Raw genomic sequence first — 22,412 nt, 5'->3', positions numbered from 1 at the left:
CTGCTGGCCACCGTGGGCTCGGGGAGTGCTCTATCAGTGGCGATGGCTGGCCTTGACTGTTCTCCTGCTTGGCTCAAGGCGGTGGATGTTCTTTGATGTTCTTCCACAGAGGTTCAGGAGGGGGCTCGCCCCAGGTGCCAGCACTGTGAGGAGCCGTGTGAGCAGGGTGCCCTTCTGCCCCTGGCCAGGTGCCCATCCAGCAGCTGCTCTGGGCGGTGTGGCCTCAGGGCTCTGCCGTCCTCAGCTGGCATGCTGGTGGCCTCTCAGGGCGGCATCCCATTGCGCAGCTGCTGGATGTGTCCTTCGTGGCTGCTGAGCATACATGCCAGTGGAGCCTCTGTCACAACATCCACATGTGTCCTGTCCCGACGCCGGAGGGGGTGAACTCCTAAGTGACCTGCCCCGTGTGCTCCCAGCAGCACCCCTCGAGGGGGCTAGTACAGGGCCCCCTCACTTTCTTCACCTCCTGTTTCTCCTTCTTCACTTCTGTTCTTTTTAGTTTTACTCGTCCGGGAAGAGGCTCCTGGCTTGGTAAAGGCGGCCCAGACACGGGACCAGAGCAGGCCATCATTTCTCTGGAAAACTTGGTCTTTGGAGCTGGATATTGCAAGCCAACTTCCTCAGAGGTAAGGTCAGCCCAGGGACCATGGAACTGTACCTGCCAACTGCAGTTTGCAGAGCGTGTGTTCCATGAGATTCCTGCTTTTAAACATCCCCCTAGAGATTCTCTGCTCTGCTACTCCTTCCCCTGGCTATTCATCCATCCTTCTCTTTATTACTGCCGCTTTATTAGACACCTCCTTAATGCTAAGCCCCGTGGTAGGCCCAGGTAATGTGGTCCTCAGAAGGTGCCCATTATGCTTTGTTCCCTTGGAGAAGAGCGGTTCTGTGGAGGCCAGGCAGCTGTGTGGTGAGGGGCTTCCCTCAGACAGTTGTGTGGACACTGAAAGACTGTTGGGACTGAGTCATACCTGACTTCAAAAGCTGGCTCCATCTTTCATTTGCTCATTCTTTGAGGACTTTCCCCAGCTGTTGAGTTAATACTGTCTTGGAGAGTCAAGTGTATCCAACACGTTAGTGAATGTGAAGTCCTTAGCCTGGTCCCTGATGCTTGGTAGTCACTCAATCATGCATATCCTGTCCTTTCCCTTGCTCCTTCTCCCCAAGAACCCTCTGTTGCTACTCTTCTATGATGTGTAGGGTTTAGTGCAAATGGTGGGACCAGCCCTATTTCTCCTGAGCCAGTATGTGATGTGTTTCTGTTAGTAATCAGCTCAGAAATAACCAGCTTGTATTATTCAGGGTTGTCAAGAAAATCAGGACCAATAGGAAAGGTTCCTTGCTCTTCATAAAGAACTAAGAAATCACAGTCAAGGATAATAAGAAAGAGAACATTGTCTCTCACTGACTCACTCCTATTTGTTCTATTCAGGCCTTCAGTGGACTAGACAAGTCCCATACACAGTGCTGGGGGCAGTCTGTTTCACTCAGTTTTCCAGTTTGCATATTGATCACATTCAGAAGCATCCTCAGTCATCTAGAACAATGTATCACCACACTTTTGGGTACCCCATGACCTAGACAAGTTGACATATGGAACTGATTATCATGTGACCCATGGAATGAGTGTAAAAGGCCTTCTGTGCTCAGCCAGCACCCAAGAGGTGCTCTATCCTCCTGTCCAGCTGGGCTCCATGCTCAGACTGTCCTGAATAACAGTACCACACCAGGTTGCTCACCTCTGATATCACCTCTCCCAGCTTCCAGACCTGGCTTGGAGATCTGCCTGTAAAAGTTGTCCATCGCATCTCCATGTGGCTCCAGCCACTGTGTCCAGTGTTCTCAAGATCCTGAGAAGCAAACGGAAGGGCTGGGAGACAGGGAACTTGAAGCAGAACAGGACTGGTGACATGTAAGCAGCAGACATTAGAGCCAGTTTGCAGGTGAATCCCATGATCTATAGATGCAGGACCTCAGGTGACTCCACTGAGATTCCAGAACCTGGTTTCCCCGGCACCAATACAGGGTCACTGAGTGATTGAGGAAGTTACTAGAAGGCAGTGAGCCTTCCAGCATGGAGGGAGCTCTCTTTATTACCTCACATGCATGAGAATGCCCCCAACCTGGGGTGGGGCACACGTAGAAGACTGGTCTTCCTGTCTCCATCCTGAAGGTCTGCAGCAGAATGTCCCTCCTGCTGTGGATGCTGTGGTGTACTCCCTGGTTGTCTCCCAATCCCCTTCTGGGAGCAATGATGGCTGAATTTGCAGGACCAGTTGCTTTCTAAGGTCCTCAGGCATTGACTGAAGTGTTGTGAACACATCACAGCTTAAGTTTCTCCTGCACCCATTCCTACCTTCCCCACACACATGCTGGACCTTATAGCCTCCCTAGCAGGCCTACCATCTGAAGATCTTCAGCTCGGACTGCTTTCTAGAGGACATGGCCTGGGAATATAAGTGGCCTAATAGTCACAGCTCAATTGGAAGCATTTTCAACACTTGTCTCCAAAATTGAAGTCTTTAGTTGGTTCTAAAGAAGCAAATGAAAATGATATGACCAACACTTTCCCTGAAGGAACTGGGGTGTACAGCTCCCTGCACGTGCTGTATGACTTGCTCAGAGGCCACCACTGCAGTCAAGCACTCTCTGACTTCCTAGGACAAACCCTTTCTCCCCAGTGCTATAGAAGTCTCAGTCTCCTACCCTGAGGCTCTTGAGTGGTGGGAGTAGAGACCATCACATTAGCTGGCCTTTGCCAGGGCCCAGCACCATGCCTGAACACAAAATTTATGCCCAAGCAATGGGTGCCGAGTAAATGGAACAGATATATGGTCAGCTATGTGGAAAACTGGACAGTCCAGGCTCTGGGCCACTCAGACTGATCCTTGCTGTGTATGGGAGCAGACATGATCTTAATGGGAAGGAGCTGCAGGGTGATGGCTATTTCCATGGACATGTGAGGGCCTCATAGGGCTGCCCTGGGCAACAGGGGAACCCAAGGACTGGTGTGAGGCACACTGTGGACACGCTTACAGATGAAGTGTCTGAGGGTGGCCTTGTCCAGTCTCCAACTTGGACACTGTCGTAATATGGTTCAGAAAAGATTCTGGGGCAGATGCTAACTGTGATCACTGATGTGGGACTTGGGGGAGCTTATTAAGTCCTTTGAAAACTCAGTTTTCTGAACTGTGAGATGGGATAATGTCTTTCCTTCCAAGAAGGTTTCAGAGGTTGACGTGTAAAAACATTACAGAAATAGACTTGGTGGGCACTAAGTATGGTGTGGCATTTTCTGGTTTTTCCTTCTGTTGGTTGTGTCTGGGGATGTGTGTCAAAGCAGACCTGACTGTCTTTTGCAAGAGTCGCAGAGAATGGCTTATTTGTGGGTGCTTGGCAGTGAATTTGCTCATGGAACTTAACTCAATGGGTTATTTTCAGGACTTGCTTCTTTTCCTGAGCATTTTCCATTTCAGTCCCCTCCAACGATATAATGCGGTGCTGCGCGCCCACCCTGAGCCTTCCCACCTGGCAAGGGCTGCCAAGCAGAGAATGAAATCCACCCCGCACTCCCCCGGGAGCCCTGCACCAAATCCCCGAGAAGCCCAGAGCATTAGCAAACGGCTCTGGAAACTGCAGATTGCAGCCTCGGCTGGAGGGATCAGGCAGGGGCTCCCTTTCAAAGAAGCTGGTCCCAGCAGAGGCGTTTGCAAAACTAGTTTTGCAGCAAAATGAACTGATTGGCACAGGTGTCACGAGAGGTGAGGGCCCGTGCAGCCTGCCCTGCCCCTCTGTTAGCCCAAGTCCTCTCCGGTGGCCACTCTGCTGCTGCTCCTTCCACAAGTAGACCCGTGTGTTCAGAGCTGCTGGCGAGAAGCTTCGGCTCCTCCCTGTCTCCTGCCATCGAGTTTGCACAGGAGGAATCACTGACCCTCTTTGCCTCACAGTGTATCTGACAATAGGGACACTCAGGCCAGCCTCTCAGGGTTGCTGAGAAGATTAAATGACATCACCTTATAAGGGCCTTGAGAACATACAACCTGGCACAAAATTTCCCAAGAAAATACTCTGCTGATATTGTTTCCTTGTCATTTATTCATATAATTAAATAAACTTTTATTGCCACAGCCCCAGCCCCAGCCCCAACGTGGTCTTGTGGGTAGGACCTTGCATAAAACACCTTAAATGTGGTTTTGTTCTTGGCTTCCACGCTTACTTGCTGTGTGAGCTCAAGCCCCTGACTTGCTCTCTCTGGCTCTCAGTTTCCCAAGGTGTAGGAAGAGAGCTGGATGAAACTTTCCAGGAGTCTCCTCCTACTTTTTGCTGCTTTTATTGCAATCTCCCTGACACTGCCAGGTTCAGATGGGGCCATTAGTCCATGCTTCTCCAGAGCAACAGAATCCAGAAGCTGTACACGCGCCTGTCACGGTGTGTGTGTGCGTGTGTGTGTGTGGGGTATCTCCAGTTGAAGCTGGAGTTTTAACTCAGGAAGTGTGATGCCATCTCTTTCTACACTCATAGGGAGAAAGAGATTTATTTTAGGATTTAGTTCATGCAGTTGTAGAGGCTGGCAAGTCCAGAATCTTTGGGGCAGGCTGGTAGGCAGGAGACCCAGGAAAGGGTTGCATTCAAATCCAAAGGAATTCTACTGGCAGAATTCCTCCTGCTTTGGGGGAGGTCAGTCTTCCTTCTACCAGGACCTGGGACTGCTTGAATGAGGCCCACCTATATTGTGGGGGTTCATCTGCTTTAAACAAAGTCTGATGACTTCAGTGTTAATTTTCGGCAAAATGCTGTCAGAAAAGCATTTCAATGTTTGGCCAGAGAGCTGGGTACCACAGCCTGGCCAGGTTAGCACAGAGCAACCCTCGCATCTGGAAAATTCCCAGTTCCGACTGGCCTCCATTGAAGAGCCAGAGTCCAGTGACAGGTCGGGAGAAGACCATTCTCCCTGCAGGGAGGCCGCACCCTCCTTTCTGCTGCCTGAAGTAAGTAAGGTGGATCCACTGTGCAGAGGGAGGCGTGGCCCTCCTCTAGTGGAGATGGGGGAGGGCTTCAGGCTGAGAGCATCCACTAAGCTCCTACTGGGTGCAAGTGTCCGTGTGCTGCAGGACCAGGAGAGCGCAGTGGGCCCTGTGGTCTAGAGTGACTCCCGGGGCAGTTAGAAAAGCCGATCTCACAAGTGCGCAAAGCTTGATGGGCCTCATTCTGGAGCCCACCTTGGAAGGCCTGCTCTCCCTCCAAGTGCCCGCTAAGCCATCTGTGCACATGGACTCCTTTGGTTCACACAGTGACCTTTGCTTTCCTTCTGCCGATGGGGAACTGGAGCCACAGAGAGGCTGGGTCCAGGGCCCAGCTGGCGTCAGGGCCCAGTGAATGTGAGGCATCTCCCAACCCCTATCATCGGCTGCCAGGTTAATGGAGAACCTGGTAAAAGATGCGCCTGTCTCCCCAGCCTCTAAGATCCCTAAGGCAGGGCAGGCCTCCTCTCCTGTGTGCCTGGAGATTGGTGCTTCTAGGGCCAACCCTGAAGTGGAATCCCCTATCCTCCGCCTGACTTGGAAGACTTTCCCACATACAGGAGCACATGTCACTGAGATGGTTCAAGGTCACTCTTCTGAGGTTGTTTTCCTTTTAGGATGAACTGCAGAAAATTGCAGAACAGTAATATTCTGAAAGGGGAAAATGCTCACGACCTAGCTTACCTGGCGAGCGCAGCTTGGCTTCACAAAGCCCCTTCCATGCAGAGTCCTGTGTCATGATCGCCTCTTCCCCACTGGCAAGAGGTGTGCCTCTGGTGGACAGGCTTGGAGGGGAAACTGAGGCACAGTGCCGACTCCCAGGCTGGAATGTCCCCTCCCCAGGAGTGCTCTCCTTTACGCCCTTTGCCCTGTTTTATGGGACTCTGTGCCCTGTGCCCTTGGTTGGAACAGACATTTGCTTCTTGCTGGGAGCACCCTGGATGCCTTCTGTGAGGGTCTGCATGCACACGTAAGACCCAGACTTCCCTCTTCCTGTTAGAACATCGCTGTGTGGCTTCTGGCCTGCGGCATCTCTGAAAGCAGAGGCACCATCACCCCTTCCCTCATTAATGGGTGATAACCAAGCATCAGTGCAAGGAGTTAGGATGCAGCAGAGGGCAGAGGGGCAGAGGGACTGGCACGGGCAGGTCTCCCGGGCGCTGGAGGCCACATGAGGTGGGGATGCACTTGCTTCCTCTTCCTTCCCTGAGGACTCACCACAGAGACTCAGCATCAGGCAAAACAGCCACAGCGCTCAGAGTGACAGCAGTTTTCTGGACCAAGTGAAAGTTTAGACTTTTTTATTTATTTGTACAGACTGCATTTTGATTCATTGTACACAAATGGGGTACATCATTTCGTTTCTATGGTTGCGCATGATGTAGGTTCATACCATTCATGTAATCATACATGTATGTAGGTTAATGATGTCTGTTTCATTCCACCATCTTTCATATCCCCCTTCATTTCCCTCTGTGTAATCTAAAGTTCCTCCATTCTTCTCTCATCCCCCACCTCCAACCCCCATTATATATCATCATCCACTCATCAGGGAAAACATTTGGCCTTTGGATTTTGGGGATTGGCTTATTTCACTTAGCATGATATTCTCCAATTCCATCCATTTATCTGCAAATGCCATAATATCATTCTTCTTTATGGCTGAGTAATATTCCATTGTGTATATATACCAGTTTCTTTTTCCATTCATCTATTGAAGGGATCAAGGTTGGTTCCACAATCTAGCTACTGTGAATTGAGCTGCTATAAACATTGATGTGACTGTGTTATTGTAGTATACTGATTTTAAGTCCTTTGGGTATAAACCAAGGAGTGTGATAACTGGGTCAAAAAGTGGCCATTCCACGTTTTCTGAGGATTCTCCACACTGCTTTCCAGAGTGGCTGCACCAATTTGCAACTCCACCAGCAATGTATGAGTGTACCTTTTTCCCACATCCTCACCAACATCTATTATTATTTGTGTTCTTGATAATAGCCATTCTAATTGGAGTAAGATGAAATCTTAGAGTTGTTTTAATTTTCACGTCTCTAATTACTAGAGATATTGAACACTTTTTCATGCATTTATTAAACTTTTTTTAATCAGAAGAAAAAAGACAAATATGGTCCAACCTATGTTACATTCATCTTTACACCAATGCATTAAAAATATCTTTTAAGTTATTTGTTTTATGGATGTAGAAACCTACCAAGATCAAAGTATCTGTGACCCAGAAAAGTCACAATGCAGGTCTGGGAGTGAAGATTATTATTCCTCTTTATTGTCTCCTGATGATGGACATGAGATGAGATAGAGCAGTTGGTTTCGCCAAGGTGGGGAGACAAGAACCTGGAACTCAGTCCCCTGTGTGATCTGTGTTTTGACGCAGCTCCGGGCGGTGGCATGATTGCTGTGCATGGAGGGCCCTGCCTGCGCGTGTGTGCGTGCGTGCATGCGTGTGTGCATGCATGTGTGCGTGAGGGTGCTGAGCACAACAGGGACACTGGGAATTTGTGGATAATGTGCTTTATGGCCAGTACCTGGGGTAGGATCCAGGGTCAGAGAGGACGTCCTCAGGGGTCACACGTTGCCTCATGTGGCGGGATTGCTTTCGTTTGTAAGGCTGAATGACATGCACGCTACCTGTGTCTACATCTAGTCTTCACCCATCTGTCAATGAGCACTGAGGTCGTTGTCATATCTTGACTATTGTGAATGATGTGGCAGGACTCATGGGAGTACAGGGATCTCCTTGAGATACTGATTTAGACCATTTTTGGATATATACTCGGAACAGGTGGTGCTGGTCAGGCACAATGGAGCGTGTCTGTCATCCCAGGGGCTTGGGAGGCTGAGGCAGGAGGACTGTGAGTTCAAAGCCAGCCTCAGCAACTTAATGAAACCCGGTCTCTAAGTATGAATATTTGTGGGGGTGTGGCTCAGTGGTTAAGGGCCCCTGGGTTCAATTCCTCATACATCCCCCTCACCAAAAAAAAAAAAAAAATACAGAAGCAGCATTGCTGGACCACACCCTAGCTGTCTCTTCTGTGTTTTGAGGAACGTCTGTCATTTCCAAGAGCGCCTGGCACCGTCTGAGAGCTCCCCCAACAGTGCACAGGATTCCAGTCGCCTCAGGGCTTTGGCCCACTTCATGTCTTTTCCTTTCCCTTCCGTCCTTCTTCCCTCCTCCTCCCCTCCCCTCCCTTCGTCCCTTCCTGCCATTGCTCTCTTTTGTGTTCAGCAATCAGTCCTCCCCCTGTGAGGTCCATCCTTTTTATGAACGTTCCCTGATGACGGTGACCTTCCTGTGCCTGTGGGCTCTTTGTGTGGGTCCCCTGGGGAGCGAGGTCTGTTTAGTTCCTTGGCCCCCTTTTAGAAGTGGGTCGTTTCTGCCTTCTCTGGAGTGGTGGGTGCTCCTCCTGTATTTTGGGTATTCACCCCGTCAGGTAGGTGGCATGCCCGTGTCCTTCCCGTCCTTTTCGCTCTGGCGCTCGCTGTCTTGCAGGTAGACGGTTTCGGTTGGCTGTAATCCCCCCGCTGGCCTGTTTCTGCTTCTGTTGCTTGCGCATCCAGTGTCACATCCAGGATCCTCCCACAGGACGAGTGTCACTGTGCCTCTTCACGTCTTCTTCCAGGAGTCCTGCAGCGCGGGTCTCCTGTGTGATTCTGTAAGCCACTTTAGGCCTGCTTCTGTGTGTGGCGCAGGATCTGAGTCCAGCACGATGCCTGGGCCAGTACATATCCAGTTTTGCAACCAGTATCTGTCCAAGAGACTGCCCTTCAACAGAGCGTGCCCCTAGCACCCCGTCAACATCAGCCCACTCTCTAGAAGCACGTTTATTTCTTGGTTTTCTATTGTCTTAAAAGTCACCTTACTGAGGTTCGATTCTTGGGAAAGAGTTACCCAGGTGCTATACATACCTCCAATGATTTGGAGGGGCTTGAGTTCTGCTCGGCTGGTCTCCGTGTCTGTCTGTGCCAATTCCGTTCTAGCTACTGCAGCTGAGGAATATACTTTGAAATCAGCTTGTGTGATGTTTTCAGCTTTGCTGGTATCAAGGCAATTTTTAGTAATGAAAAAGGTGATACACAAATAAGCAATACTGTACACTTTTGCATAAGAAGCCGTTTTCACTGATCTATGTGGCTCTTTAGGAAATGACTTCTGGTATTACTTTGGCTTCATGTACAAATTAATGAGAAATACTGTAGACTCAAAGTTCACCACAGCCTGTGTCTCATATAGCAAGTTGCTCTTGATTTTGTGGGATTTTTATGAAATCACAATCATTTTAATGAGAAAATTTCAATCGTTTAATTTTAATGAAAAAACACAATAGTGCTTGCCATCTAATTCTTAAAATATTAAAAATTATTAACTATAAAACCTTTTAACTATGAAGTTTTTAAAAATAAGTTGTGTTTTAATGCTTTTCTGGGAATGTTTATTTTTAAAATTCTTTTGTACTTCCAGCAAGAAGACTTAATTTGAGATTTACCATTTTGGCACCGTTGTATCTGCCCAGACAGTGCAGGGTATAGACTTGGCACTGGGCAGAGGATCATGGCAGACCTTTTGCCTCTTGCAGAAGCGAAACTTCACACCCCTCGAGCAGCAGATCCCACTCTCCCCAGTCCTTCCGCCCCAGTAGCCATCGTTGCTCTGCTGCTGCACTGGACTGTTAGGTGGAACGGTAACTCTTCCCTGTTGTGGGTTGGCTTAGGTTACATAGCAGAATCCCAGAATTCACCCAGAGCCACAAGATACCCCTAAAAGCCAAAGGAATCTTGAAAATGGGGACCTTGTAAACCAGATTAACCACACAGAGATTATATGTGGGGGATTATTATCTGTCTCTTCTTCTTACTGCTTGCAGAGGTTGCTGGAAGAGAGTAGGATGCGGCAAGACAAGGTGCGAAGCTGTTGCCATGGCCCCTGTGCTGTGAAGTGGATCTGGTAGTTTTCGTTCAAGGGCTGCCAAGACTCTGCTGTGGGCCAGCTTTTTCTTTCTTTCTTTCTTTCTTTTTTTAAATTTATTTTTATTGTAAGCAAATGGGGTACGACTTGTTTCTCTGTACATGAAGTAGAGGTGTACCATTTGTGTAATCATACATTTACATAGGGTAATGTTGTTTGATTCATTCTGTTATTTTTCCCTTCCCCCAACCCCTCCCACCCTTCTTTCCCTCTATACAGTCCCTCCTTCCTCCATTCTTGCCCCCTCTCCCCCATAATGTGTCATCATCCGCTTATCAGTGAGATCATTCTTCCTTTGGTTTTTTGAGATTGGCTTATCTCACTTAGCATGATATTCTCCAATTTCATCCATTTGCCTGCAAATGCCATAATTTTATTATTCTTTATGGCTGAGTAATATTCCATTGTATAAATATACCACATTTTCTTTATCCATTCATCAATTGAAGGGCATCTATTGAAGGTTGGTTCCACAATATGGCTATTGTGAATTGAGGAGCTATGAACATTGATGTGGCTGTATCTCTGTAGTGTGCTGATTTTAAGTCCTTTGGGTATAGGCCGAGGAGTGGGATAGCTGGATCAAATGGTGGGTCCCTTCCAAGCTTTCTGAGGAATCTCCACACTGCTTTCCAGATTGGCTGCACTAATTTGCAACCCCACCAGCAATGTATGAGTGTACCTTTTTCCCCACATCCTTGCCAACTCCTATTGTTGCTTGTATTCTTGATAATCACCATTCTAATTGGGGTGAGAGTGCACTAATCTCCAGAATCTATAAAGAACTCAAAAAACTCTACACCAAGAATATGAGTAACCCAATCAACCCAATCAAATGGGCTAAGGATGTGAACAAACGCTTCATAGAAGAAGATCTATAAGCAATCAACAGACATATGAAAAAATGTTCAACATCTCTAGTAATAAGAGAAATGCAAATCAAAACCACCCTAAGATTCCATCTCACCCCAATTAGAATGGGCCAGCTTTCTAATAAGGAAAATTGGAAAACCTGATTCACACTGATGTGTGAATGGCTGCCACTGTCCCTTGGATGACCCTCCTTCAGGCATTTACATTCTCTGACTCCTCCCATCACTCTCCACCTGAAGAGCGCTGCTGTCCTTCAGAACCCACGGTGGTCGTCTCTTGGGGAGACTTTTTGGAATGCCCAGGCACCCTTGGTCCTCTGCCTGCTCTCAGGCTGCTTCCGCAGTCTCCCCTGAGAGCACTGAGTGGACTTGAGGGCCTCTCTGAAGAATGTGATCCTGCTTCTCAACTTTCAGCACGAAGTCTCTTCAGGCGGGTTTTCTCTCCTTCCCCGGGGTGAGCCGGCACTGCTTGCTCGAGGAAGCAAACAGAACAGGCTTGGTCAACAACCAGAGTTTTAAGCAGTCAGTGCATGAGGGATGCTGGGAGTGAGCGGACAGTGTCGAGTTCTTTGCATTTACCTGCCACGCGCATTGTCCTGTGTGGATGCTGTGACGGCAAGTGGGGATCAGGGGTAGGGACTGAAAGAGGAGGGCCCAGGCACTGAATAGCTGGCCTTTGGGGAAGTCCTGCCTCTGTTTCACGCCGTCTCACACCACCCGGTAGGTAGTCAGCCAGGTAGGCAGGAGAAGCCGTCTCTGTCAGGTACTTGCTCAAGAACCAGAAGGCTGACGTCAGCCAGAGGACGGCGACAGAGGAGAAAATCCGTTGATTCCAGAGCCAGAGGTCCCTGCACAGAGGTTGCCCATGTAATCCTCCTTGTGTTTGGGCCTTCATTTTTAAGCGCTGGTGGAGTTGTCTATCCTGCACTATGTGCCACACTGCAGGAATTTAGCTGGAAGCAAAAGGTGCATATTTCCTGTTGCCAGGAAGGAAAGGGGCCAGAGAGATCAGGCTCTTACCTAATAATCATCGTGTGAACACAGAGCTGCGACTGTGGGGAGCTGTCTGGGCTGCGAGGCAAGGGAAGCTTCCTGAGGAAGAAGAATGTAGGCCGTCGTCTGGAGAAGGAGTGAGAAGTATCTAAGGGAAGGAGGGGCAGAAGTAAGGGCAGGGCTGCCACGTACAGTTGTGCGTGTTCTACACCAAGAATCCTGCTGAGCAGAGCAGCCGGGCTGGAATCCTGCCCCGTCTGCATGTACCGAGCTGTGCACCACAGGGCCGTGTCCCTTGAGGAGGGGCCCTGGTTTCGAATCCATCCACCGAAGAGGAAAACCTCCATCTGACTAGTCCAAAGACAACCTGTAGGTTTGCTGGCGCTCTGGAGGAGGGAGAGGGTTAGAGGCTGAGAGATCCCTGAAGCAAAGGGGACAGCAGGTGCGATGGGGGATGCACAGTCACTGAGGCCAGGCCCTTGTGGCCAGGAGGGTGAGGGAAGGGCAGAGGCTGTCGGGTGGACAGGAGCCTGAAGTTTGGGTACAAGAGATGGGAGGGTGATGGCCAAGCCCAGTGTAGCATCCCAGCTCCAGCATTCTCATCCCACATGGTCTCACAGGTCCCAGTCACATCCCATATGCAGGCATTGCATGACCGTGACCCAACGAGGGTCCACTTAGAGTCTGGGTGCAGGGCAAGGAGAGGCTGCCTGAGGACAGGACGGTTCTTCCCTGCAGGGGTGCTTGGGCCTGCAGAGAGAAGGGCACAGGATGGATTCTCATTTCAGACTGGGGCTAGGCAGCGTTCCAAGCAAATTGGTGTTGTGCGGATTCGCAGATACCCCGTGGACACAAGACATTCCACTGCCAGTGGATTCATGGGGACCAGAGTCCCTCTTCCTGTTGAAGACAGCGTCTGTTCCTGATTTTGAGTGCAAAGCCGGTCAGCCTGTGGTCATTCTCACCCCCAGAGCTATGGGTATGCTCCCCAGGGGCTTGGTGGCAAAGGAGAGGACCTTTTCTGTTTAATATTGTCTCAGTGGAAGGGACACCAATGAGGGAGCAGGATTTCAAGGTTCCCAAACCATGCTCCTGTGTTCTGTGCCATGTGGTTGCAGCAAGGAGCTCGGCATGCCGAAGAGGTGTTGGGCCTGCAGAGCCCTGGAGCAGGGGTGGCAGGAGGGACACTGTTCAGACAGTCCCCAGTTCCATTCACGCCTAGACCTGAGAATTGGGTCTCCCGGATGCATGTGCAATTAGGTTTGAGCCACGTGACCAGATTCTCCCAAATAATGGCAGAAGTGACACTAGTCTCTTCAAGTCCATGCTTGATCCTCTGGTCTTCTTTCCCTTCACTGGTAACCTCAGGAGCCACGCGTCTCTGATGGCAGTTGCAAAAAGAAAGAGAGCCTGGTCTGGAGATACCCTTGGAGGAGAGCTGCCCATGACTCAGACCTGTGTTAGATTCTGCAGAACAACCCCGCATTATGTAAAGGAGAGAATGAACCAGAACCAAGTCCAGTCCCCTCCTGGCATGTGGCCACACGTCCATCGCCCTTCATTTCTATTCATTTCTTTTCTTTTTTTGTACCAGGGATTGAACCCGGGGTGCTTAATCACTGGACCACATCCCCATCCCTTTTGCATTTCATTTTGAGACAGGGTCTCACTAAGTTGCTTAGGGCCTTGCTAAGTTGCTGAGGCTGGCTTTGAACTTGCACTCCTCCTGCCTCAGCCTCCTGAGCCGCTGCGATTAGGTGTGTGCTGCCGTCCCAAGCCATTTCTGTTGTATGAGAGGCAAGGAAGCAGAAAAGCAGAGAAATTAGCCAAAAGCAAGAACTTTGCATGTGTTTACTAAAATATAGAAGAAACCAGAAATAAATAGTTTGAAGGCTATTCAGTGTTTTAGTAAATTTTACAAAGAGACCACCAGCTTGGGGCTGCAAGGATGTTTGACTCTTTGGGACTGATGAGCTTCCGGTGCTACAGATCTGGAAATAGGTTTTGGGTTTTGAAAGCTGTGGGGTTTTTGTGTTGGTACTTGTCACTACAACAAAATACCCAAGGTAACTATAAAGAGAAAGGGGTTCTTTTGGTCCATGTTTTTGGGTTTCCAGTCCATAATCGGGTGAACCCATTGCTTTTAGGTCCCTGGTGGAGGGATTGTTGAGCAGCCTCCCAAAAGATCGTGTTCCCTCCTGCCCACCTTGGATCAGGCTGGGAGAGTAAGAAGAATCACAATGCGCAGTCTTCTGGCAGGTGTGCTCAGGGGACACAGGCACCATGAGTCTGGGCTGTGGATTAAGAAGTCCTACCAGCACCAGAATTTGTGTCTAACCAAGAAACGCGCTGTGGTTTGGGTGTGGTTTGATGGGGTCCCCCAAGGGTTTGTGTGTTGAAATTTAAACCCCATTATGAGGTATGGAGAAGGTGCCTGTAGAGTTTAGGTGGCTTTGGGGACATGATTAGGAACAGATAAGTTCCTTGCCCACATGAGCAAATCCTGGCAGCTTTGTAAGAAGAGGGAGAGAGACACAAGAGGCACAGACACCTGTGTGCTCCCTCTGTTGTGCCCAGCGGCTCAAGACCCCAGAAAGACCACCAGAGACCACGATCAATGCAAGCAACAAAGAGTCATTTATTAGCAAGCTCGAGCCTGGTGCTCTGAGCACTCGGTAACCGGTGACGCTAAGAGGCCCTGAGCCCTGGTTTAGCAGGCTTTTTATAATGAAAGGCAAGCAGTTTTACAGTGTTCTTTTTAATTGGTTAACATATAAAATTGTATACAATGTTATTTTAAGTTCTGGGTCACCCTGACCTCTGAGAGGAGGGTTATCATTATCTTTAAGTTTGCTTTTGGGTCAGCCACCTGGCCTTTACAGATGATAAGAGACGAAAATTCTTTGCAGCTTTTATGAGGGGTTGAGGGCAATTTGGGAAGAGCCTCGTATTTGTCTTTACACAGGTGCAGGCTCTTTCTATCTTTACACCTCTCCTGCCCTGCGATGCCTTGCTGGGCTCCACGGCACTAGGCCATCAGCCAATGCGGCCCCTTGACCTGGGATCTCCAGAACCATGAGCCAAAATGGACCTCTTTCCTTTAAGATTCACCAGTGTGGGTGTGCTGCTCTAGGCTGCAGAGGGGCCACAACCCTCTGTCAGAGTCTGACCAGAGGCCTTGACCCAGCTGCAGGGCACGCTGCCGTGTGCCTGGGCTGCTGCTGGTTTCCTTCAGGGCACCTTCCTCAGTTATACGCTCCTCTTCTGCTCTTCCCGCTCCCGTATGCTGCACAGGGCAGCGAAATCTGTTGCATATAAGTCACCTACTAAATAATGCGGAGACCGTTGCTTCCCAGGAACCCTGCGGTTCAACGCGATACAGAGGAGGACTGAGCTGAGGGCTGCTCCCCTCGCAGGAGAGCCTCTGGGTGTGGGAGAGGGGGAGCAGGAGGCCATGAGGATGGTGGCAGAGTGGCTGTCTTCCTGTGTCACACCGCGTGCATACTGAAGGGACATGTCCCAGCCTCCTGGGCAGTGCTCTTGGGACCCTGGATCTCAGCCTGCATATGTGAGTCTTTTCCCTTGAAAGGTTTTTCCCGAGAAACAGGCCCCCCACCCCCGTTGCGGTGCCTTTTGTGGGTTCACGCGAGGGGTGGTGACATCATGAGGTGGAAGGTGCTGCAGTCCTGAGTCTCTGCTTTTCCTAAACTGCCCATGAAGGCCACTGCTCCCTGCTGGCCTTCAGCACCAGGATGCTCAGTGTGCACAGGGTCACCGAGAGCTCAGGGAGTATTTGTGCATGCAGAGTCCTTTAACTCACGGACGTGACTGAGGCAATCTGGAGGAACGTGTCCTACGTGAAGGGACCATATTTGTGAAAGGCTGGAAGTCTCATGTGCAGAACCAGTTTTGTCTGTAGTGTGGTTTTGAGATTCGGTGTGCCTGGCAGGCTTTGGTGGACGATGGGCCAGGTTCCAGGAGGTCTCCAGTGCCAGGCCCATACCTTCTTAGATGTGAGTTTATTTTTTTGTTGTTGTTTTTTACCAAAGAGAAGAACATGGTGGGGAGGGGGCAATGACACAATGTTGTGACCATGACCTTTTAAATTCCTTCCCAATAACAAAAACACCTGGTGGTTATGTGGTGTTTTTGCCTGTGTCTGCATGAGTGTGATGTGCACGTGTGTGTGTGTGTGTGTGTGTGTGTTCATCTTGGTCATACAGCTGTGTGCTGGGGGCGGATAAGCCCCACACAAGTAGCTGTGTTCAGGTTTGAGGTCAGTCAGCAGACTCACAGGACAACACACAGTTATTTATGGAGGCCCCTTCTCTCCATCCTCAGTCTGAGAACATCCTGGGCCCAGAAAGGGCACTCACTGCCCTGGGAGGGCTGCAGAGATTCCTGGAGACCAGGGGACCTCAGCCCTGCAATGTGGGCAGCACTCCCAAGCCTGGCTGCCCCTTCCTGTTCTTCACCTCCTCTCAGGTCTCTTCCTGCCTTATGTCAGGGATGAGGTGGCTCAGGAAAGCCTCTTGTTCAGCACAGTGGTGGAACCCACCTCGGTAAACACGGTCTACCCTCACCAACACATGACTGTAAGCTTCAGGGCCTCTCAGCCTTCAGTGTCTTCTCTAATGTACCCATAGACATGAGAGGTCCAACAAAATTTTAGCTCTGTGTAGCAAATGGCAGCTTTGTGGTAAGTAGCCTTGAACATGGTAATAGACCAGAGGGAGATAGCACCATCTCTTGGGGTTGCCTGGAAGTTGGGCATAATGAATAGTTATTAGCCAGAAATGGATATTAGAATCTTTGGGGGGTCTGTTTTAAATTTCTATGCATATTTTGTTCATGTCCCTAAAGATTCTGATTCAGCCTGGGCTCATGGGAAAGTTGAATAGCAACACATATTTTTGAAACCTTCCCTCTGATGTGTACCTCCAACTCGAAGGCTGCTAGAGTGGTCAAGGGTGCAGACTTAGAGGTTGAATGTGTGGGTCACACCTAGAATCTGTTGCTCCAGTTCTCGGTCTTCTCTCTCAACCTCTCTGAGCTAGAGATAATGTACACAAAAAGTAACCAATGAGGGTCAGTGCTCAGTAGCATCCAAGGCTCTGCCAGAGATGTTTTTCTAGGCCTACGAAAAAGACCTCCGAAGCTGTAATGCATAAGCTTCTGCATATTCAGAAATCCTTAATCTTGCTGATTGCAGGATTAAGGATTTATTACAGAGACGTGACAATGAGGAATTATTTTTCATAGGGTATAAAGCTTCAGTTATGCAAGATGAATACATTCTAGAGATCTGCTGTACAATGTAGTGCATGTAGTTAACAATAATGTATTGTTCATTTAAAAATTGTTGAGAGTGTAGATCTTGTGTTAAATAATCTTACCATAACAAAGCCAAAACATCAAACAAAATAAAACACACCAAAGAGACACAGGGAAACTTTCAGAGTTGATGGACCTGATCATGACCTTGATTGTGGTTTCATGAGTGTATGCACATGCCCAAACTCACCAAACTGAAGATACTAAACATGGGAAGATGTGTGTATATCAATTGTGCCTTACAGAGCTGTTAAAAATGACAAATTGAAAAAAAAAACAACAGATGGTAGGATTCTTATAGGATGCCCAAGGCAGGGGAAATAGAATGAACTGAAAAAGTCTAGGTCCACCATGGCTGTGGCCCAGCGGGCATGAGGCATGGCCGTGGGTGTCCAAGTCAGTGCGTCATTGTCAGCTGCCCGGGCTCTCCTTGCTTTGTTGATTCACTTTGCATCTTCTTTCCTCCCTCCCTCACTTCCAAACAGCTGGCTTTCCCCCTATTATTCAGAATAAGTCTCAAAAAAGAAAACTGGATCGGCTTGGACAAAGATTGTCATCCCCGTGTGAGTGGGGATTGTAGCCACAGCCAGGTCAGGGGTCACTGGCCATCCTAGGAATTGACTACCCTGAGTTATATGTCTGCCCTGTTCTGATCCACTGTGGACCTGGCAATTGGGGCCACATGCATGTGACCAGGTCTCATAGATGGTTTTGCTCTCATCACAGTATCACTTGGACTCATTCAGTGTTCAATGCAAAATGAATACTTAGAACTTGTTTGCAGAATGAACAAAAAATCTCTCTCTCTCGCTCTGTCACACACACACACACACACACACACACACACACATAAATATACACACGCACATGCACACACAAAGTATAGCACCTGAAAACTGAAAAATTTTTAGCACATTTCTGTACCAACAGTGCCCAATGCTCTGAGCAACATCTCTGAGATTGCAGAATTCTAAATGAACTTAGAGTCCCAGCCACTTCTACCCTCAACCCTCACCTGGGCCCTTGGTCCCTCTCCCTCTCACTCTTCTTCACTCTCTGGTAGGCTGCCTCTCTGCCAGTGGCACCCTCCACATCTTCTTGTCTTGCTAATTCCCATTTATCCTTCAAAGCTCCACACAAGTATTCTGTCCTCCAAATTCCGACTGCACCACCCTTGTCTCTGGTGACTGCTAGCTGGATTGGGAGGCTCTGCTTTGGAATCCACATTGGTCTTGCTCATGCCTGTCATCGCAAGCATTGCACTCAGTGTTACGCTTCTTTTCTTGATGGCATTTACTAGATTTTGAGCTTCTAGGTCACATGCACTGGGGGAAGCCCCTCCCTCTTCAATGCACTCCTCACCAGCAGGTGTCCTGCAGATGGACCCAGGTGAATGACCATCACCACGCAGCTCTCCAGTCTCTCCTGGGTGAACCCCATGGTGACCAGCTGAGGGGGTCATCACCCCTACAATTTGGAGACATGGAAGCTGAGGCTCAGAGATACAAATAAACTGGTCAAGGTGACACAGGTAGAAAAGCTTCAGAGGAGAACTCTGGTGGCAGACTCTAGTCAGCCCTGCACACACGTCCTGGAGTCTGCATGTGGAAAGGCCCAGTCCTGTGAGGACCCTGAGTCCCTGTGGCCTCCCACTCAGCCAAGCCTCGTCCCCACCACTGTCTCCCTCCCTGCAGCATAGCAGAAGTGCTCCCAAACCCACCTGTACTCAGAATTGTCCCAAACGCAATACGTACACCATAATTTAAGAAAAACAATTCATTGAACATGATTGTCATGAGTTGCTGAAAATTACCTTTTTTAAGATCTTAATTTTTTTCAAGACTTTGGACTTGAAATAAAGAAATCCATACTTAAACTGAACGCTGCTATTCATTAGCTTTTGTTTTTGAACAGGTTACTGAACATCTTGAGACTCAGTAGTCCCTGGTCAGTGAAATAAGAGGAATATTCGCTTCTTTTCTTCTTTCGTGTGTCTGAAATCCTCCCCACCCCACTGCAGCCAATGCGCTTTGTTGATTATTGGTGAAATTGTCATTGGCGCTGATCCCCCTTCCTGGGGGAGTTGGATTGTGAGTGGTACATAGATCGATTGTATCAATCAGCTTTGTGTTCCAGTTGTGATTAAAGTTATAAAGAAGTAAAGCAGGAATTGCTGTGCACCCCTCTGTGTCCTCGCAGGAATGTCTGTTTCTGTCACTGCTCGTCTGTCTTGTCCCCCCTGAGCACCCCTGCCCACCTGCCCCTTTCCTTACGTCGCTGGCTCTGCTCCTGTGCTCATTTCTCCCTTCTCCTGCTTCAGCTTTTCCTCAGCGTCTCTTCCTCTCATTCCCCTCCGGTCCCCCGCCCTGTCTCCGTCTCAGCCTCCCCAGCCCCTGGCCCCTTTACTCGCTGAGATTTCCCTGCTATGAGTCTCAGTATGTGCCGTCTTTCCCTACCTCTCTGCATGCCTGGAAACGTTTTATTCGATGTCAGGCATTGCGACTTTACCTTTTCAGCGCTGGGTATGTGTGTTTGATAAAGGGTATTCTTGAGCTTTGTTGTGGAATGCAGATGAGTTATTTGATCTTTCCAAGTCTTGCTTTAAAGAGAAGAGAGAAGCCTTTCCTCCAGGACAGATTTTGTCCAATTACTGAGATAATGCTCTTCGGAATTCTCTAATCAATGCCTGTGAGCTGCGAGGTTTTTCCATTCTAATTTGTGGATACATCAGTTATTTCTAGTCCTGCTTGAGCCCTGGGAATTTTTTCCTCAGCTCTCTGCTTCAGCACTGTCTTGTGAAGTCTCCCCCTTGCCCACCATTGCCCTATGCCATTTTTCACCTTCTCATAGGAGCGAGCCCACAAGGGCTTCCCCAGGGTCCGTATTCCTGTCTCAGTGTCTGGATTGGAACCATTGGGTTGTCCTGACTTTTAGCCTATACAGCCTGAAGTCAGTGACTGCAGACCAAGTATTTTATCTGGACGGTAGTTACTTCAGATGGTGAGCAAATGAGCAAATCTGTTCTCTGTCCTTATTGGTTGCAGTCATATTATGTCCCCTCTCTGTCCCTTTTTTAATGGGACTTTTGACCATTTATATGCAGTAGTTATTTGTTGCTTAATTTCCCATTTCCTAATATAGCACTAGCTGACATCCACACTATCACTTTGAACCAATGTCTTAAAACTGGGTTTTCTTGGAATTCTTTATGGGGTGGAGGTGGGAACAGAGCTATTTTCATTTTCATCACCACCACCACCACCACCATCATCGAACGCTTGCTAAGCACACACGTGGGCCAGATGCACTCTAAAGGGTCTTTACATTCGTCTTCTCCTTTAATTATTATAACAACGTATGAGGCAGGTTATTAATAATCTCATGTTTAGAATGAGGAAATGGAAGCACACAAAGTTCAAGAAAGCAGTTGGTAAGCAGCAGCCTGCCCGGGCCATGCAGCTCAGTGTGCAGACCCAGCCACTGGGCCCCTTGCCTCTTGCTGGCAGCTGGTCACAGAAGGGCCTTTCCAGGTGCTCCAGAGGAACGGTGGCACTGGAGATGCAGTCCGGAGGGACATTTGAAGTACACTTGGCTGGGCTGCGGAAGAATCCTCAGGCATGCCCAGGACTCCAGGCTTGAAGGATGACCCAACTGTGTGCACTGGGCTTTTGTTAGAGGATTGCTGCCTCCAGGCAACCAAGCATTTAAAATCACGTACCTGCGTGAGTATCTGTCACATTCCTGCTGTGGACTCTGGTTCCAGATGGCTTATCTTCTCCTCTCAAGTCTGCCACTTTCTGTGCATGAGTGTGTATGCACGTGTGAGTACGAGGCCTGGGTGAGGGAAGAAAACCCAGGCGTGACCAGTGTTCTGCATTCACGAGCCGGAGAGTGGCGTGGCCTTCCAGTTTGTCCTTGTGAATGTGCCTCCGTGGTGTTTTCCCACTGTCCATCACCAACATGTGTGGAGGCTGCGCCATCTGCATGCGTGATTGCTGAGGGCCCTGCCAAGAGCCCAGGGTACTGGGCATGGGCTTCTGATGGCTTCTGAAAAATGACTAAAAGTAGGAAATCAGCTGCCTGTGATGAAAGTCACCAGGGTCATGTTCCAGGCTTAACAATTCTAGGAATTATGGGAGAACTGTAAATTTGGGTGCTTTCCCCAGAGTTTTAGTGTCTTCTTTTCTCCCTGAAAAATAAGCATGGCCCAAGGAATATTCTAAACCCCACGCTATTTCCCATGTTATGCATAATTGAATATATTTGATAGTTCCAATCATCTTGAAAAATCACTTTTCAAATATTGAAATAATAAAAGATCTATCCAGGAATGATGGTGTGATATTACCTTCTGTTCCCATGGAGACCAACTTGCTTGTGAGCCGCTGAGTGGTTATTAATGGCAGTGGCCTGGTAAGTAAATACTTGGTATTTGTCATCACCAGCAAATGTGCTCACCTCATTTCAGTTTATGTTTATTGTTGGGGTTTTAGAATTTTTTTTTTTTTTTTTTTTTTTTTTTTGTGCTGCTGGGGATCAAACCCAGGGCCTTGTGTTTGCAAGGCAAGCACTCTACTGACTGAGCTATCTCCCCAGCCCCTAGAAATGGTTTTATTTTCTAGTTTGAGTTTGGTTCAATTTAATTTCTCAAAGAACATACTGGCATGCCAGGTAAGCAGTTTCTTCAGCCATGTTGCTGGGTGTGTGTGTGTGTGTGTGTGTGGTGTGTCTGGCGTGTGTGTGTGTGTGTTTAGAGGGAAGTGGGGCAATGGAGAGGTCTCTGCAGAGTGAGCTCACTGACTGTAGCAAACGTTGGAAGACAAAAAATCTAGTGCCTCCAGAAAAAAAAGAGGAAGGTGTTTTTGAAGCAAGTTTCCTTGTGCCCTTGCCAGTGTTCAGACCTTGCATCTCTTCTGAGTTTTCTAGCATCCAGGAACACGAGTATGAGCCCCACCCTACAGAAGAGCAAACTAAGGATCGAGAAGTCAAACTTCTTTTTCTAAGAATGTCTTTTGAGCTCACACTATAACTTCTTTATGAATACGAAGTGCTTGCTCTTTGTACTACGCAAATGATAGTGATGGCGAACAGAATTACTGCTAGCCTCATAAGATTCTCAGGGTGGTTCCATGGCTGAAGCCTTTAGAGTGACTGACACATGGTAAAATTGAACAAGTGGTAAGTGGTAGCTCTTTACTCCCCTTTTCCTTA

At 48.7% G+C, this 22,412-nt stretch overlaps 1 protein-coding gene across 3 annotated transcripts in view; it reads left to right on the top strand.

Annotated features, from left to right (window-relative positions):
- FAM135B (family with sequence similarity 135 member B) overlaps positions 1-22,412 on the top strand; it is a 300,914-nt gene that overhangs the window by 213,529 nt on the left and 64,973 nt on the right. For all 3 annotated transcript variants that reach the window (XM_079139217.1, XM_079139216.1, XM_079139218.1), the window contains one exon: positions 500-626. In XM_079139217.1, the coding sequence (XP_078995343.1) occupies positions 500-626 (127 nt within the window). The remainder of the gene's footprint in view (positions 1-499; positions 627-22,412) is intronic.

The sequence above is a fragment of the Sciurus vulgaris genome, assembly GCF_902686455.1.
Source record: "Sciurus vulgaris genome assembly, chromosome: 1".
Classification (NCBI taxonomy): Eukaryota; Metazoa; Chordata; class Mammalia; order Rodentia; family Sciuridae; genus Sciurus; species Sciurus vulgaris.
This window is presented reverse-complemented; position numbering and strand designations above follow the sequence as displayed.